General features: G+C 42.9%; 3 protein-coding genes and 1 non-coding gene across 4 annotated transcripts; 2 read left to right on the forward strand and 2 right to left on the reverse strand.

Moving 5' to 3' along the window:
* Positions 1 to 1,008: 1,008 nt before the first annotated feature.
* LOC139461671 (uncharacterized) lies at positions 1,009 to 4,708 on the reverse strand. Its single transcript, XM_071243129.1, has 3 exons — positions 4,609 to 4,708; positions 2,140 to 2,738; positions 1,009 to 1,509 (listed from the first exon to the last, which is right to left on the reverse strand). Exons 1-3 carry the CDS (start codon positions 4,706 to 4,708, stop codon positions 1,009 to 1,011), a joined length of 1,200 nt encoding a protein of 399 aa, XP_071099230.1.
* A 17-nt stretch (positions 4,709 to 4,725) lies between these two features.
* On the forward strand, positions 4,726 to 6,058 carry LOC139461672 (iduronate 2-sulfatase-like). The gene is made up of 2 exons (XM_071243130.1): positions 4,726 to 4,981; positions 5,448 to 6,058. Exons 1-2 carry the CDS (start codon positions 4,726 to 4,728, stop codon positions 6,056 to 6,058), a joined length of 867 nt encoding a protein of 288 aa, XP_071099231.1.
* A 5,440-nt stretch (positions 6,059 to 11,498) lies between these two features.
* LOC139462106 (heat shock protein hsp-16.2-like) lies at positions 11,499 to 13,596 on the reverse strand. The gene has a single exon (XM_071243609.1). It carries the CDS (start codon positions 13,269 to 13,271, stop codon positions 12,765 to 12,767), a length of 507 nt encoding a protein of 168 aa, XP_071099710.1. The 5' UTR covers positions 13,272 to 13,596; the 3' UTR covers positions 11,499 to 12,764.
* Positions 13,597 to 18,779: 5,183 nt separating this feature from the next.
* On the forward strand, positions 18,780 to 18,853 carry Trnan-guu (transfer RNA asparagine (anticodon GUU)). Its single transcript has one exon. It is a non-coding gene; the product is annotated as a tRNA-Asn (tRNA).
* The last annotated feature ends 137 nt before the right edge of the window (positions 18,854 to 18,990 follow it).

Here is an 18,990-nt window from a genome sequence, read left to right on the forward strand (position 1 = left end):
GCTGCGAACGAACATCAAACCCCTTGGTGAAAAGGATATGACAAGATAAATACACCCGGGATGAAACCCGAGCTCAGAAAATCCCTCACTAAAGCCATCTGGGATATTAGTACGTGAACTCATCCAAAGTCACAATTGTGATGACGTTCAGCCTCCAGACAGTCACTACAAAGGGTTACACCCTCCCTGGACTTGAAAAACTCCCAAAGTTTACACTGCTTTAACATCAGAAGTCACTAAAAAAGAAAACCCAACCCTACTACGATCAGAAGCTATCACTAAAATTCACCTGGGACAGCTGGGTCCATATATACACTCTTAAAAAAAAATGAAATGTACAGGTGGATTTTTAGTAAATTTATTGTACCTGAAAAAGACGATATATTTAATTTGATATCAGAGATACAAATATTAAATTTTTGAGCTCAATAGTCACATGCTGTCGTTGTACAAAGGCATTGAAAACTGTTCAATGTCATGTCACACAAGGCCACAAGTTTGCGCTGAACTCAGTATCTCGTGTGACCGCCCTGGGCAGCAACCACGGCTCTGCATCTCCTCGGCACTGACTGGATAAGTGTACGAATTCTGTTCTGCGGAACTCTGCACCATTCTGCTTGAAACGCGTTGGCCAGTTGGGGGAGTGTCTACGGCGTGTTCTGACGTTGACGTACACGTCGATCGAGTTCAACCCAGGGGTGTTCGATTGGGTTGAGATCTGGAGATCTCGACGGTCAGGGCAAGACGTTGATGTCGGTATTATGAGGTAGTCTACAGTGACACGAACTGTGTGCGGTGGATCGTTGTCCTGTTGAAACAGCTCCCCCTGGCGGTCAATGATTGCTGTCAAATTTCCCTGCAACACAACCAAGTCAGATGGAGGCAGGTGGAAGCAGGTGGGTGATGGAGGCAGGTGGGTGATGGAGGCAGGTGGGTGATGGAGGCAGGTGGATGATGGAGGCAGGTGGATGATGGAGGCAGGTGGGTGATGGAGGCAGGTGGAGGCAGTTAGGTGATGGAGGCAGGCGGGTGATGGAGGCAGGTGAGTGATGGAGGCAGGTGGGTGATGGAGGCAGGCGGGTGATGGAGGCAGGCGGGTGATGGAGGCAGGTGGGTGATGGAGGCAGGTGGGTGATTGAGGCAGGTGGGTGATGGAGGCAGGTGGGTGATTGAGGCAGGTGGGTGATGAAGGCAGGTGGGTGATGGAGGCCGTCGGGTAATGGAGGCAGGTTGGGGGTGGAGGCAGGTGGGGGATGAAGGCAGGTGGAGGCAGTTAGGTGATGGAGGCAGGCGGGTGATGGAGGCAGGTGGGTGATGGAGGCAGGTGGGGTTGGAGGCAGGTGGGGGGGTGGAGGCAGATGGGGTTGGAAGCAGGTTGGTGATGGATTCAGGTAGGGGGTGGAGGCAGGTGGGGGATGGAGGCAGGTGGGTGATTATGGCAGGTGGTTGGTGGAGGCAGGTTGGTGATGGAGGCAGGTGGGGGATGGAGGCAGGTGGGGGTGGAGGCAGCTGGGGGTGGAAGCAGGTGGGTGATTAAGGCAGGTGGGGGATGGAGGCAGGGTGGGGTGGAGGCAGGTGGGTGATGGATTCAGGTGGGGGTGGAGGCAGGTGGGGGGTTGAGGCAGGTGGGTAATGGAGGCAGGCGGGGGGTGGAGGCAGGTGGGCGATGAAGGCAGGTGGGGATGGAGGCAGGTGGGGGGGGGGGGGTGGAGGCAGATGGGGGTGGAGGCAGGTTGGTAATGGATTCAGGTGGGTAATGGAGGCAGGTGGGTGATTATGGCAGGTGGTTGGTGGAGGCAGGTTGGTGATGGAGGCAGGTGGGGGATGGAGGCAGGTGGGGGTGGAGGCAGCTGGGGGTGGAAGCAGGTGGGTGATTAAGGCAGGTGGGGGATGGAGGCAGGTGGTTGGTGGAGGCAGGTGGGGGGGTGGAGGAAGGTGAGGGGTGGAGGCAGGTGGTTGGTGGAGGCAGGTTGGTGATGGATTCAGGTTGGGGGTGGAGGAAGGTGAGGGGATGGAGGCGGGTTGGTGATGGATTCAGGTGGGGGTTGGAGGCAGGTGGTTGGTGGAGGCAGGTTGGTGATGGATTCAGGTGGGGGGTGGAGGAAGGTGAGGGGGTGGAGTCAGGTTGGTGATGGAGGCAGGTGGGGGTGGAGGCAGGTGGGGTGTGGAAGCAGGTGGGTGATGGAGGTAGGTGGGTGATGGAGGCAGGGTGGGGTGGAGGCAGGTGGGGGTGGAGGCAGGTGGGTGATTAAGGCAGGTGGGTGATGGAGGCAGGGTGGGGTGGAGGCAGGTGGGGGTGGAGGCAGGTGGATGATTAAGGCAGGTGGTTGGTGGAGGCAGGTGGGGGGTGGAGGAAGGTGAGTGGGTGGAGGCAGGTGGGGGATGGAGGCAGGTGGGGGTGGAGGCAGGTGGTTGGTGGAGGCATGTTGGTGATGGATTCAGGTGGGGGGTGGAGGAAGGTGAGGGGGTGGAGTCAGGTTGGTGATGGAGGCAGGTGGGTGATGGAGGCAGGTGGGGATGGAGGCAGGTGGGGGATGGAGGCAGGTTGGTGATGGATTCAGGTTGGGGGTGGAGGAAGGTGAGGGGTGGAGGCAGGTGGGGGATGGAGGCAGGTGGGGGTGGAGGCAGGTGCTTGGTGGAGGCAGGTTGGTGATGGAGGCAGGTGGGGGTGGAGACAGGTGGGGGAATGGAGGCAGGTGTAGTTGTGGTGGTAGTAGTAGAAGTAGTAGTAGTGGTGGCTGTTATGGCGGTAACAGCAGTAGTAGAAATAAGTTATATTCGTAGTAACAGTAACAGTAGAAGTTGTAGTAGTAAATGAAAATGTCGCCCTAATGAGCTGGCGTCCATATTACCTGATTCTCAGGGGTATCATCTTCCTTCAAATACACCACACCACACCTTACTAACGTCTGTTTCATTGTCGTGGATTGGGACTTGTAAGTCGAGACTTAAAATATATATCATCAACACATTTAATACCATACTATTCAACAACTCTTATCATATGTAGATAACGCCAGTGGTTGTTCGCCGTGAATCAAGAGTGTCTTATTTGGCGTTCAAAAAATCGTGATGGCGCCAAACTTAAGCATCATAACAAGGCAACCACAAAAAGAACGTCAAACTTGACTGATTTTCGAGAAGTAGGTATGTAGCTCACATTGGTCAGTGAAGACTAGTTATTGCGCTATGTCAAACACTGTGTATATCTCAAAGATTTATTTGATCTTAATACTCCACAAAGTGTACCTCACTGTGTGAGTTTATATACGTTGTCGGGATGTTTTTATGCATTTGTAATGATATCATCCATGGATTTCTACCATTTGGTACGAACTAACACACTTAAATAAAGTGACACCAAAAGATTACTATAAATTGGTAATCCGAATATGTGTTAATCCGGAATTAAAACGCTGCTGTCCAGATTGTCGGGGTGTGATAGTATTAGGGCGCAGTCTGTTGTGTGTATTCACATATGAATGTTGATCCTGGAAGATAATTAAAGCAAGTAGATAGTGAAACTGCAAGCACAGTAAAACCATTATTCAACCCCGTGATGGTCAGGCTTAGAATTGGTTTTCAGCAACTAATGCTTGTCGTAAGATGCGACTAACGGGATCGGGTGGTTAGGCTCGCTAACTAAGCTGGTGCGTTTTATGGTATCCCAATGGTGATGTCAATCACTGGATTGTCTGGTCCAGACTAAATTATGTACAGATCTGCGGGTTTTAGTTACATTTTAAGGGCTAACTAAATACCACTTGGGCCTTTGTTTTATTTTACACACGTACTGAAAGTGAAAAAAACTGCACCTCATCATGATAGTGTTTTGACTCATGCTAGTTTAAATGCTTATATCTGGAGCAAATGTGACAATTACAGTGATACGTTTCTGTTGGGATACCTGTTTTTCTAATACTTAAGCTGTGTCTCACAAGATGCACTCAGCTATGAGGCTAGATAAAGGATGTTAAAATATCGAGGAAGAAGATTTGAAAGGAAGAAGAATGAAAGAGACGAGGCCACCCAGACTTCATGTTCACACTCAATGACAATATAGAGGGCGAACCGGTTACCGCGAAGATAGAAGATAAACTGCAATCATGTTAAGCACAATTGCATTAGCATAGGCAAACACTTTGGCTTCTGTGTGCACGTGTATCACATGCTGTCCATACATGATGTGAAATTCCATTGTGTTTAGATGTTGGATGCAGATGCAGCGTCAGAGTATTGTAAATGTACACCTCAACGACAGCTACATTCACACCATGTCTTCCCTTTCTTCGTCTGTAGTATATATAATTATCCAAATCTCTGTATCACGTAACAATACAACCTCACACCTGCCCCAAAGACTGGAACACACATATAATTATCCATAAGGTGTGACTGCTTTAGATAAAACAACTAAATCGTGACATTTAGACGAGAAAGGAGGTCAGTAATGACCTGCAAATCTATAGATATACCTCTATAGACAACAGCCTACAGATATGAAGTAACAACAAAGTAACCTGGGATCACTTGGCTACCACCGAGTGTCGTCTCTACTATTTCCAGTCTTACTTGTTGAGGTATGAAACAAATATCACTTGTGTTTACTCTCTTTTCCCTGGCTTCGGCGGGAACAAGAATGTGCTGTTCCTTGTTGTGGATGATCTACGGCCACAGCTTGGGTGCTACGAAGGACCAGACTTCCCATCACCGACCTACCCTAAGATGCACACGCCCAATCATGATGGCCTGGCCAAGAAAAGTCTGCTGTTGAGACGAGGCTACTGTCAGTATGCTGTGTGTGGGCCAAGCAGAGCTTCAGCACTGACTGGGAGACGACCCGACTCAACTCACGTTTATGATCTTCACCATTACTGGAGGAAGGAGGGAGGGAACTTCACCACCATCCCACAGTTCTTCAAAGATAATGGATACAATACTATAGGGATGGGGAAGATCTTTCATCCTGGCATTGCATCTGGTAACTGTCATGTAATCACACCTTTATGCTCGGGAGTATGCACGCCAAACACAACAGAACATGGAAGGAAGCCATCATAGTTTACTCGGACATCGCATCAATACATGACGTCATCATATGACGTAACGAGATGATGTGTACTTGGATATTGCGGGATACTGTATCACACAAGATGTAAACAACTATAAGGAGAATACACTACAGTAACAAAGATCCGACTTCATGGTCTGATGAGAAACCAAATATTGAGTTCCTGAGATACAGTAAACCATATGGTAATCATAATCTCGTAGAGGCTATTCCCGAGTCGAAGATACACACAAACCTCCGTCAAATATGCACCCTCCAAAGAAAATGCCTCTCGTTGCTTGGCATAAATATGACAATCTGGGCAATTTCAATGATATGAAAGCATTGCATTTGAATAATGTTGGACAAATTGGATTCAATTTCCCTGATGACACAGTTGTTAAGCTTCGCCAGGCCTACCACTCATGTGTCAGTTGGATTGATGACGAGATTGGGCGTATTCTTAAAGCTTTGGAAGACGAGGGCTTGGCTGATGACACCATCGTTTCCTTTTGGGGTGATCACGGCTGGGCACTGGGAGAAAATGGAGAATGGGAGAAACAAACCAATTTTGAGATAGCAACCCATGTCCCTTTTATGGTTCGAGTCCCTGGTCTCACAGATCACGGTGTCAAGATGAACAAACCGACTGAACTGGTGGATCTTTTCCCTACGCTAGTTGAAGCTGAAGGGTTACCAAAGCTCCAGAGATGCCCTGTAAATGTACACAATGTTAAGGTTTGTGCAGAGGGTGACAGTATGGTGCCACTGATGAAGAACCCCAACGATGGCAGTTGGAAACAAGCAGCCTACTCTCAGTATGCTCATCATTTGGAAGGACATGGCTCCTTCATGGGCTGCACAGTTAGGACAGACAGATACCGCTATACAGAATGGCCAGAGTTTGACTTCAACAGCCACCAACCAACCAAACAGCAAGGTGCTGAATTGTATGACCATCAAAAGGATCCCTGGGAAACCGAGAACAAAGCCGACGACCAGTCTTAACATGACACACGTCAACAACTGAGCAGGCAACTACGGAAAGGGTGGAGAAACACTGGTTATGGTGGAGGAGCTTTGATTGGTTGATTCAATTGTAAATTTGCATGGAATAAATATGGAATGATAGTGACTATTTGTCCATTTAGTCAATGTCATTTGTTCAAAACATTCATCATACCTGTATCGTCAGACAGACAATAGTAATGTTTACCTGAAATACCCTTGATATAAGAATGATTTTCTATGTATTTATACTCTCCGAAAGAAGTACTACCTGATTTAGGTTCTAACATCCAATCGTGGGCAGGTTTTTTTACTTGATTTTGACACATCAGTGAAATGTCGTCAAATCCCTCTGACCAGTTTCGACATATATGTAGTGAACGTAGCTCCAGCTCAGACACACCTGACGTGAGCAGAGCTTCAAGCTCAGTCATACATGCGGTGGTCGGAGTTTCAGCTGAGACATACATGCAACAGTACATCCAGCTCACTGCCGTCTGTGCACAAGCAGTTGAAATACCAGACAGCATCCACATGGAGTTTTACATTTGCTCCACACCAACTTTATTAACATGCCATTTGAAAATAAGTACTGCCAACAAAAAAAAGGGAAATGATGAAATGATAGTGAAGGTGTAATGGTGATAAATGGTCTGTAAAATATATTTCAAGAGTGTAGCCAATATCTGGTGTGTCCACAAAGCTGGGCGATATAAGCACGACACCTTGATGACATACTGTTGATCAACTTGTGAATAGTTGCTCTTGGTATTGCCTGCCATTCTGCCCAAAAACATCCTATAGGTGCTCTATTGGGGACTTGTCAGGGCACTTAGTGTGGCAGTCCAGTGTCCACATGCATTCTCGTATGCAAAATCTACACATGCAAAGAATAACCAAATCTCACTTTGGGGTAAAAAAGGTCATATAATGACAGAACTATTATGAACAAATTCCTCGCAAAAGTTCCAAAGACCCCCTATTCAAGTGGAAGTACAAGTTTTATACTTTTAAGAGTCAAAGTGGGAATGCTTCACTGCGTGTTCCTGCCCAGTAACTGAGTTACTGATGTACACATAGCGTTTATAAGCATTTGAGCGCCAGTCGCCTCTGATTAATAAGAGTGTAAGACAACCCAATTTCAAAAGCAAATGAGCAACCTCCTCACTGAAAGAGTGACCAGTGTACACGGACAGGTAAGATTTCAAGGTCCTTACAAAACTATTTTAAGTTAAACACTTCATTCGCTTTCCTAATGGAATACAATGGAATGCTACTGTCTGTGTATCAAACAGAAAACTGAGACAGGAGATTATGCAAGGATGAAACAGGACACAGTCTGGTGTTCGAAATTGCTGCCAGAGCTAAATGAAACACATGTTGCCCAAACTGTATTTTTAGTATGTCGAGCCATCATCGTAGTCATATCCCCTTCTGTGCATATATCAACATCTTACATGTAAAAATGGGTCTTCTTTCTGGAACTTACACCACTGGCTGATTCAGGAAGCACAGTAGACTTGCGCAAGAAGCAGAGATAGGCTACCAGGAAGCCAGCCCTAAAGGTAATCCGAAAGGACTTGGACATGGCATGCCTTTGGTATAATTGTTCCAATTCAGTTAAAACAATAGGCAGTTTCTGCATTGGCGGTTGCCCCCTGAGTCTTGATATCCCACTCTGAATTGCTGCCAGCTATCCAGGATGTTCTGCAATGCAAGGTCGAGATAGAGGTCTCACTACCTGCAGATATCCAGGAATGCTTGAGGTACAAAGAGGTCTTGCTACAAATACTGTGTTTAGCAAAACTGTACTCCTCGACATTCGACATGGAATATCAACATTTGAAAACTTTTGAGGAACAATCGAGCATGCTCTTTCCACAAAGATTTCAGTGATCGTCATGCGACTCTTGCTCGAAGTTTTGTTATCAAGGTTGCCACATTCAAGACCGTAGCAAAGCTTTCAAAACTTTTTATGGTAGACACGTGGAAAACATTTCCAAATATGACTCACCAGTGACCAAAATGATGTCCCTTACAATTACCTATCACGAACAATTAACTAGTATTTGAATGTTTATGACAGATGACACAGTGTGGCAGGAAACGCTCACCTTTACGCAAACACCTGATGTTATCACTATTTGATAGTGATTCATAAATACATGTTTCAGATATATATTCGGAATCGTACAATGAATTTCTGACAACAATGGAAATGGTATTGTCGATTTTATTTAGTAAAACAATTATTTCAAATATGTTACCAAATACTGATATCAAACATGTAATGCCTCAAATAAGCTGGTAAAAAGTTGCCTCTTTTCTTGAACAGTGAGTGAGTGAGTTTGGTTTGACGCCGCTTTTAGCAATATTCCAGCAATATCACGGCGAGGGACACCAGAAATGGGCTTCACACATTATACCCATGTCGGGATTCGAACCCGGGTCTTCGGCGTGACGAGCGAAGGCTTTAACCACTAGGCTACCCGACAGCCCCTTTCTTGAACAGAAGTATACATGGGCTTCTTCCCGCTTGGGTGCATGGACAAGTACAATGACGCAGATTGATTAAACAGATAACTCAATGGTTTTGCAATTGAAGCACAAACCTGTATCAATATTTCTCAACGGGAAAGTTAAAGCCTTCTTTATTGTGATACAGTCTTGTGGAGAGTTTGTTGTCACTCTGAATCTGTATGCATAGATCTAAATATGAAACAGATGAGTTAGTTCCAAAGCTCTCTTATACTTTAGGTGGGTAAATCAGTGAAAGGGACGTGGCTATTTGGCAATCATTGGAGGATATCAGATCATCGATATACCTGAAGCTAAAGTTAAACTACTTGACCAAATTTTGGCAATCCGAGGAGAAATTCCGATTCGTAAGCATAAAGAAACAACCAGGAAGGGACACACATTGCTGCCCATGGGGATGCCGACGTCTTGCCCGAATGTCAAATCCCAAAATATAACATGGATCAGTGAGGAAGTCCTCAGTAAACTTCAGGGGCGGTCGGTTAGCCTAGTGGTTAAAGCGTTCGCACGTCACACCAACAACCCGGGTTCGATTCCCGACATGGGTACAATGTGTGAGGCCCATTTCTGGTGTCCCCTGCCATGATATTGCTGGAATATTGCTAAAGCGGCGTAAAACAATACTCACTCACTCAGTAAACTTCAAATTTAATTTTCGACAAATTGTCTTGAACCTTGAAGATAGAGATGCAGCTACAAATATAGTCACCACGTTTAATGACAAATGCCCCATGGATCAAGGGATTTTCCTTAAGTTTGTTGTGAGTGATAGTGGTGTACAAAGTTGATAAATCGGATGGTTTGACATATTTGAAAATAAGGATTTTACATAATCACTTCATAAGCAACAATCATGTACCAATAAGGTGTCATTTGATTGAGATTTTTCAAAACAATATGATAATCACACAGACATCTATAAAAATTTAAATATAAGTAACCACGTGATCAAAACTCAATTTGATGATGTTTATCTCAAAGAAAATGGACATTTCTTGAAAAGCGCACTTTCCAATGTTTTTCATCACTGGAATTTACACTTTATAAGTAACAGCACACAGGCATACTTCGTTAATTAATCATGGTGATATTTCCTGGTTATATTTCAAAGGGCGAGGACTATAGTCAGATCTCTAGATTTCTGTAAAGGAAGAGCATCCTCATCAATCACAACCATATGCACGTGGAATTAGAGAAGCGGTCGTAAAATCTGAACTCGGCTATTTCGAACCTGTTGGACAAATATATACAGATCTGGGTGCCGTTCTACAAAGCGATCTCAGCGCTATGGTGATCGTAACTCCAATACCTTAGCATAGACTCGCGACAGTCGTGGCGCTATGGTAGTTTTGTACAACGGCACCCTGGTGTGCATTTTACAGTTTTATCATATATATACCTATCAGTGATATGAGGCATTTTGCACGTGCGATAGAGCCAACATGGACACAGTCATATCACTGAGGGTGCAATAACCCGAGCTATTTGATGGCAGTTTTCACACCATAGCCCATGTCTTCCCTCCCCGGGGGCACGGGTGGCCCAGTCGTGTAAGGCGCCGCGATTCGTTGTGCAGAGTTGCGTCCCTCGGGCACGCCAGAAACCTGTGATTGTGGGTTCGAATCCCGGTTCGACCCGATTATGTTTCTAGGTTGGTCAGCACCATATATCCGTGCTCGTGGATTTCACTAAAGTCACTTCGGGGCTTTCCTCCCACATTAAGCTGACACGCCGTGATATAACTGGAATACTGTTAAAAGCGGCGTTAAACCCAACTCACTCACTCTTCCCTCCCCTATATTGATGAGAGGTATATGAAAGCTGCTATATCATAGCCTCGAAATATAAAACCGAAGTAAAAGACATCATTATGTGACGGAACTTTCGAACGGATGTAGCTGAATTTGGCTATTCCAATGTTATTCCACGAGACCAACACTTAGTCTTTGAATATTTACAATGTAACTTTAAAATAATTGTAATTTGTTTCATAAAAACAACAACCTTTCATCCTCTGCGGTGTGGGATCAAGGAAACTAGACTTGGTTAAGTTTGATCTAGACTCGTTAGACCTCTGATCACATACTTCGAATCTCCGAGTACTATTTTTGGTTTGTTTGTACCATATCCGGCCCACGTGTTTCTGGTCAGACTCTCTGACTTGGTTGATGCATGTCATCGTATCCAAATTGTGTGGATCAATGCTCATGATATCAATCACTGGATTGTCTGGTCCACACTCGATTATTTTCTGACCGCTAATATAGCTAATATATTGCTGGGTGTGGCGTTAAACAACAATCAAAACAAAAAACAAAAAACCGAGTTAACCTTGCACAGATTACCGACATTGCGGTACTCAAAATTCATTATAAATGTAAGTACTTATTCTAAATATGAGACAAATGCAATATATTAAGGGCGCATTTAGTTGTGGTATAGTCCATGGTGGTTATACTGTGGTGCATATAGGGGAGGTAACTCCAATCACCAACATGACACGTTCATCACCAACATGTGTTTATAAAATAACAACGGCACAGTAAGGGGCTAATTTCGATGCAAAACGCCAAGTGACGTGCACTTGTCTCCCAGTGGTGTGCCTGCTAAGACAGCTTGAAACACGTATCATTATGTTTAGACCCGTGAAGATCCGGGTTGGAATTGGTCTTCAGCAACCAAAGCCTGTCGTAAGAGGCCACAAACGGGATCGGGTGATTAGGCTCGATAACTTGGTTGATGCATGTCATGGTATCCCAGTTGCGTAGATCGATGCTCATATCAATCACTGGATTGCCTCGTCCGACTCTATTATTCACAAACCACCGTCATTTCGCTGGAAAATGGCTGAGTGCGGCGTTTAACAACAAACAATCAAACCGAAGCAATGCTTGGTCAAAAACTTTTATTCTGAACATATGAAAATTATGCCACATCTCCAATCACATAAATCTTTAAGTACTCATGGAAATAAAAAAAAACTGTTTTGCTGGATTTAATAATCGACACAAAGCATTACGTAGATGTAAATACGAAATAACAAAACAACTGGAAACGTACTAGTCTGGATTTGCTAGTTTTATCTCAGTGCTCAACATAAAATGTATTTTACAGGAGGTAATTTGTAGGCACTTTCAACATTCAAAAATAAAACCAAATTGACATGGCAGAAACAGACTATAGGCATTTTGCAAATCAGTTCCGAAAAAGTTATCAAAACAACAATAAAAATAACAGCTTTGTTTATGTACATAATAATAATGACATGTAAGTTGTTGTTTGAGAAGGGAATATGTTACTTTTACGTTCTGATATTTTGACGATGATTCACTATCCCACAATGCCACTGACAAATCACTAACCACTGACAAATCACATGCACGTGGGTTTCAAGCGCCTGTTTTCACCTGTCGTCAAGGTGAAAAAGACATAAAAACCTTTGATACGCTGTATTTGTGCCAAGGCCCAATTAGTACTAATTGAGTTGTTTGAATATTTATATATTTTGTAGATTAACTGCATTTATTTAAAATCTGAGATCGAAAAAACAGGTGTTTTTTTTCATTTCCGTGAGTACTTTAGTGACATTAAGTTGAACAGTTTTCAAAAGGAAATAAACAAGCACCAGCATGGATCCCCATGCAGGTTCAAAGTAAACATAGTAATGTTAACTAGATATGAAAAAGCTGAATCTAGCCATGAACTACATAGGCGGATACAGCTTTATTGAAAAGGGGGCGGGGGGGGGAGCACAATTAAGATATATTTATTGACTTTGGTGGTAATTTATACAGAAATAAAGATTTTTTTCGAAATAAAAAACTTTTTACAAACATACAGGTAATATTGGTGACAATATATCACAAGATCACGTGCACCGTAAAAACAAGTTTAAACTTGCATTCTTCCTTAAACTGGAAAAATGAAATATACCAACCATCAAAGGGCAAAAAGCAAGTATACATACTTAGTGCGTGCCTCTATAGCTGGCAAGACTAAAAGAAGCGACAAAGACTGAAAGATAACTTCACTTCCATTAAATTGTACCGTATCATGGATAACATACCTAAAGTAGCTAACTGTATTGTCGGCAATATATGTGGCCGCAAAAAAATAAATAGCCGTTCCATAAAATTTAATAATCGTTCAATGTTTATTCGCTCGCCGTTCACTGGTTCTCAAGGGCTGGTTTCTTGGACGGTGGTCCCTCGATAGCGTTGTCGGCAATAAAGGGGGCTTTGATCGTCAGGACGCCATCTTTAGATAAAGTCGAGGCCAGTGCTTCGGTCACTATGCCCTCAGGCAGAGTATAATGGCGGGAGAATTGATGGAATACTCGGGAAGTGTCATTCTTATCCTCATGTTTGGCTTCGATTGAGAGTTCATTTCCGTCCGTTTTCACATGAATTTCTTCTGGTTTGAATGTACTGACATCCAGTTCGAGCAGAAATTCCCGACTGCCGTCCTCGTTAGTGATAACTGGTTTCATAAATGCCTCCAGCCTTTGTGTGTGTGAATTATTGCCTTCAATCAGCTGGTTCGGCGGTGTAAGACGAAGCATCGCTGATCGCATGTCTTGGTGCATCTTTGCAACTTCTCGGTGAGCGTCTTCGAAGATGTCATCGAAGTAGTGGAAGTCGAGAAGAGCAGGAGTGTGAACCCGTTCGAGCGACATGACGCGGCTTGGTGGTTGTCTCGTTGACTGACGCTCCAATGCGGAAGTAAATACACAGGCAAGGCCAAGGTCTAGCCCAGAACAATCCAAGCTATTTTTACAAAACTTGTCACAGAAGTGAAATGCCCGTGTAATGGATCCGTTCCACACGTCTTCCAATTGCCTTAGATATCTTCTCCAGTGCTAAATGAAGACACACTGGGTGCTTTCTTATCGAAAACTGCGCTAACGAAAATATTCTCCTCTCGTAAGCTCGAGACTAGGTCACTCGAAAACGAGGCCCGGCGCGAAATTAAAAATTTCACCAATCTCGTTACAATCATATCTTAGTTCTCGCTACACTAATCAAAGCTTTGTTTATCGGTGGCGAGAACTAAGAACTGATCTAAATGAGATTGAACGTTCACGCACCCCAGACCGAAGCGTGAGGTTTCAAATGATACATTTAGCGCGGTTAAATCTACAGGTAACCTACCTCTACATTGAAAACACGGTATGTTTATCGCCATTCTACCATGACTAAATAAAACGCGAACTCTTTGGTGTTAGCAAATATACTGAGTGAAGCGGCATGGGTTGAGTCCAGTGTTTTGAGTGGGTTATCGATCTGAATTACGGAATCACCGAACAAAATATGGCGCTGTATATACTCAAGCAGTTTGTTTACACCCTAATACATTGAAAACACAGTATGTTTAGGCTATCTCCTAATTAACATGTTAAGGCTGTTAAAAATAAACGTTTCTCGGGCACGCTGTTCTCAAAAGTGAATGAGGGAGGTCACGACTGCATGCTTGGTAATGTGTATTTATAAACTGAAAATAACAGCTAGAGATGAGGATTTTATATGTTCTTCCAACGAAGAATGCCAACAAATACAACTAGCCACACATTGAACGGAAAACGTTTGATTTCCTCTTTTATGGATCACAGTCTTCTTCATATGAAATTGACATACAAATAACTGACGCTTTAATAGCATTATACAAATGAGTGAGTGAGTTGGGTTTAACGCTGCTTTTTAACATTCCAGTTATATCACGGCGTGTCAGCTTAATGTTGGAGGAAAGCCCGAAGTGACTTTTACCACTTCGGTGAAACCCACGAGCACGGGTATGGTACTGACAAACCTAGAAACATAATCGGAGCGAATCAGAACTTTACAAAAAGCCTAGACCAAATAAACGTTTTAATGAATGGAAGGTTTTATATCAACTTAATTAGGTATAGTTTGTATAATAGTAAAGAACATTATATATCTACCAAGGGTTCTCTTATAGGGAGGCTATTGGAAGGAACTGGTGTATCAGTTCTCCTAATTTCTTGAGTTCTGCTGGTCAGTTTGAGCAAACCAAAATTGAAGTAAATCAACAAATTTCCAGTCATAGGATCCACATTGAAAGACATATCAAACGAGTAAAAGAGAACCATCTACTAAATGGTACAGTTCCCTTATCAATGGCTGGGTCAATCAGTCAGCTGCGAGGTGTAGTAAACTTACTAACTCTGTTTAGAGTGAGTGAGTGAGTGAGTTGGGTTTAATGCCGCTTTTAACATTATTCCAGTTATATCACGGCGTGTCAGCTTAATGTGGGAGGAAAGCCCGAAGTGATGCAGGTCTAAGACGTTTACCACTTCGGTGAAACCCATGGTATGGTATGGTACGGTGCTGACAAACCTAGGAACATAGTTGGGGGGAACCGGAATTCGAATCCACAAGCATAGCTTTCTTGCGTGCCAAAGGGACGCAACTCTGCAAAGCGAATCGGGGCGCAACTCTGTTTAGAAGGCCCCTTATAGCCAAGTGAGACAAGCAATATTCATCATGTTACAGCTCTTAGCCTTGAAGATCAAATGTTGATATCTGATTGTTTTAACAGCAGTTTCGCCAACATTTCATTTGCCGTATTCGACCCATTATGATAACATGCTTCAACCAAGTCAGCGAGGCCCACAAACCGATCCCGTTAGTCGCGTCTTAGGACAAGCAGGGGTTGCTGAAGACCAACTAAAGTAATCATTACTTATTTACAATATATAAGATAATTAATAATTAATGTTCATCATATCTATCTGACTTACATATTTTCATACAGTACGTGAATTTATTTTTTGAAAATACTTCTTTCTGAGTGAACGTCTTTGCAGCGGAATCTGTAGCCATTCTACAAGCGTTTAGAAGGTGGGGCAAATGTCAACATGAAGCAATCATTTTTATATTTCAGTGGCATCCATTTAAGGCATTGAGTCTGCAATTAATGGGTCCAGAAATGAAAAGTTTGACAAACCAAGTATACCTCACGTGATTTGGTTGGGTTCCAGCACGTGTTAGTCTGCAGCCTGAATAGTGAGAACAGCTGCTCGAAATTCATTAGTTTACTAAATTAGCTGGCATGACATCAACTTAATTAAAGGTTAAAGTTATGGTATGATGCCGGTTAGTTTTAGGAGCACATTACTGTTTCTTGTCTATTTCGATTAATTTGGGAAACGAACTAATATACGACACGTTCATGTTATGGCTACTCGTTGCGAGGTTTGTTTGTTTGTTGTGGTGCACACTACTGGGAGACAAGTGCACATTACTTGGCGTTTTGCATTGCAATTAGCCCCTTACTGTGCCATTTTAGAGATCGATATGTGTGCTGCTTGAAGTGTTATTTTGAAAAATATGTTGGTGGTGAACTAGTCTCTCACAAGATTGGAGTTACCTCCCCTATATGCACAACAGTATAATCACCATGGACTAGATCACAACTAAATACGCCCTTAATATATTGCATTTGTCTCACATTTAGAATGAGTGCTTTTATTAAGGATTTATAATGTATTTTGAGTACCGTAATGACTGTAATCTGCAAGGTTAACTTGATTTGTTTGTTGTTTTTGTTTTGTTTGTTGTTTAAAGGGGCACTGATCTAACGCAATTCCCCGGGACTGGTTGTTGCCTTTGTTATTGTCTTTTCCCAGTGAGTACCCGGATGTATAGCAGAAATCTAGACTAGTTCGCGACCACTGCTACGCTATTCGTTAGCGCATTAGTCACTTTTATGGGTAGTAATAAGGGCGTATGGTCACATTGATCAGCAAAATGAAATACAGTTTTCGAGATAATATGGAAATGTAGGTATCTTTGTGGGTAGCATCGGTAATGGTGACGAAGTTTTGATAAGTCACTTGCTTGGTAATTTTGCGATTTTCGTTTATACTATTTCGACTTGCAACACAAAGTAAATATTTCAACTGAGCTTTTTTTATAGTGTGTATATTGTTTTACTGTCAAAATGTGTAACAAATTTATTAAACTGAAAAACATTTCCATCTGTATTATTATGATAACGAATTCCAAACATTTTGACGTTTAATGTCATCACCAAGAGACTGAAAATGTTACGTTGAAAAGTATATTTCTATGTTGTTTGGCTTCTAATCCTACATAATAATCTGTTGTCATGTTTGTAGGCCCTTTTGATCGTCTTAATCAATCTGGACAGATATTTTAGTCAAAATGACTGAAATATTTACACATTTTATAAATTGCCTGAGAGATTCACATTTTACAAATTTACGGTAATTTATACACGCTTACAAAGTAAAAGACCTGTGAAAATAACGTCTATCGCGCATTGAAGAATTTCCCAACCAAGACGTATAGAAACAAGAACGAACGTATAAATTTTAGGCAGCTGCCTTGTTCGAGGAATGTATCCGTGAATATCCACACAACGGAACAATATCCCACTCGTCTGCAGCTGTACAAAGAAACTTATTCGATGTCACGTGTTTCTGTAACAATCAAATATTTTAAAAGATATATATCGTTTCGGGATATTATAACCCGTGTTCGTTTCTCAACTGATCACTTGGATTGTTTCAGGTGTTTCACATAGGTGTCAAGTCTCAAGGGTCGGCTGAGAAAGCCCACGTGACAACTATTTTCATAATGCCACGGTTCCTAAAATTCCATTGAGTGATTGATAACAATGATCAATCAATCAACGTATTATCAGTTAACCCTTTGAACAAAGTATGTTGTTTTTACAGCGGCACTTCACGCCATGATATGAGTTTATTCCCTTTGTTTTAGTAAACCTAGACATGTAAGCACTCACTTTTTACATATCCACTGTGCAAGATAACAGTGATTAATCAATCAACGTATTTTCTGTTAATCCTTTGATGACTAGGAACGATCCGTTGAATTAAAAAAAAAAGTAAATCAAATGATCATTCATCTCTTGCTGGGCTGCCACGTGCATATTACAAAACACACATTTCACCCCACTTCAAACCTGGATTTAGATTGAATAATTACCCCAGACAGAATAAATGCCAAATGGGAACCTTTGTCAGGTAATCTAAGTGGTGCCACCACTAATTGTACCTGTAATAAATTCATAAACTGAGCATCAAGTGAATGACGACAAATACACAAGTGTAGGGTTATACGAGAAAACATGGATGACAACAAGGGAGTAGTAATCGTATTACCGACGCAATCCGAAATCCGAAAATGCTTTCACGGCATGGATACTTTTTTTTAGTATTAAACAATAATCATCTGGGGTATTTCCAAATGACATCCAATGAGCTCCGCCGTTCTTTTTGTCTGTTTGTAGGCTGAAGAAATTAATTAACATGCGCCCTTTGTCGAAATCTTTATACATCACAGTTAACCAATCAGTGTTTATGCAAAAAATGCGTAAAACAAATATTGCCTCCAGCCTCCAAGTTTATTTAGCAGTCCTTGCAGACGGTAGCTCAGTCTCTATTCACGCTCAGTTGCGTTGCGTATCATCCGGGTACTCACGGGAAAAAAAACATTAACAAAGGCAACAACCAGTCCGGGGAATTGCGTTAGATCAGTGCCCCTTTAACGTCACACGCAGCAATATTCCGGCTGAATGACGGCCGCCTGTTAAAGATCGAGTGTGGACCAGACTATCCAATGATTGATATCATGACCACCGACCATGACATGCATCAACTAAGTCAGCGAGCCATACCACCCGATCCCGTTAGTCGTATCTTGCGACAAGCAGCGTGGGTTGCGGATGACTGGTCAGTTCTCACCAGGATCTTCACGGTAGGGTTGAAAGGTGCACCTAGCCAGTGTAATGGCATGGATCAGGTGAGCGAAAAGTGTGTCGCGAAACGAAATATGTGCTATGTATATGGCAGATCATGGGGAAATTGACAAGAAATTTGCCAGGGTTTTCTGGGATTGCATCAATGTTGGTTGGGGCGCTTATTTAAGTGCGAGGATGTTAGCCGGGCAAATGTCCTTTCTTCCGTGACTAAGATTGCAGGTTGAGGTGTTTATTTTGTCAAACAGCAAGTGCAGTTGGAAGTCACTCCTATTCCTGCCTCCCTGTCCGTAACCAGGTTGTCCCGGAATCACTCGTGGCCAACTCGCGTCATTCCGGGATAACTCTTTATGCAGGTTACGGAAAGGCGCGATTGCTGACGAATGACACGGGTGGTCTCGAATACCTCCGCTGGCAGCATGTCTCTGTGGCGCAATCGGTTAGCGCGTTCGGCTGTTAACCGAAAGGTTGGTGGTTCGAGCCCACCCAGGGACGTAGTAATTTTGTTTCTTTCATCTTTTATTTCACAAATGTTCTGAAATATATTTGGTTTCATTTATTCGTATTCTGCATAAGTCCATCATTTGTTTTAGAGAGAAATGAATTGTTAACGAAGATAGTTAATACAACCA

Source organism: Haliotis cracherodii, unplaced genomic scaffold (assembly GCF_022045235.1).
Source record: "Haliotis cracherodii isolate W230 unplaced genomic scaffold, xgHalCrac1.p SCAF_15, whole genome shotgun sequence".
In the NCBI taxonomy this organism is placed as follows: Eukaryota; Metazoa; Mollusca; class Gastropoda; order Lepetellida; family Haliotidae; genus Haliotis; species Haliotis cracherodii.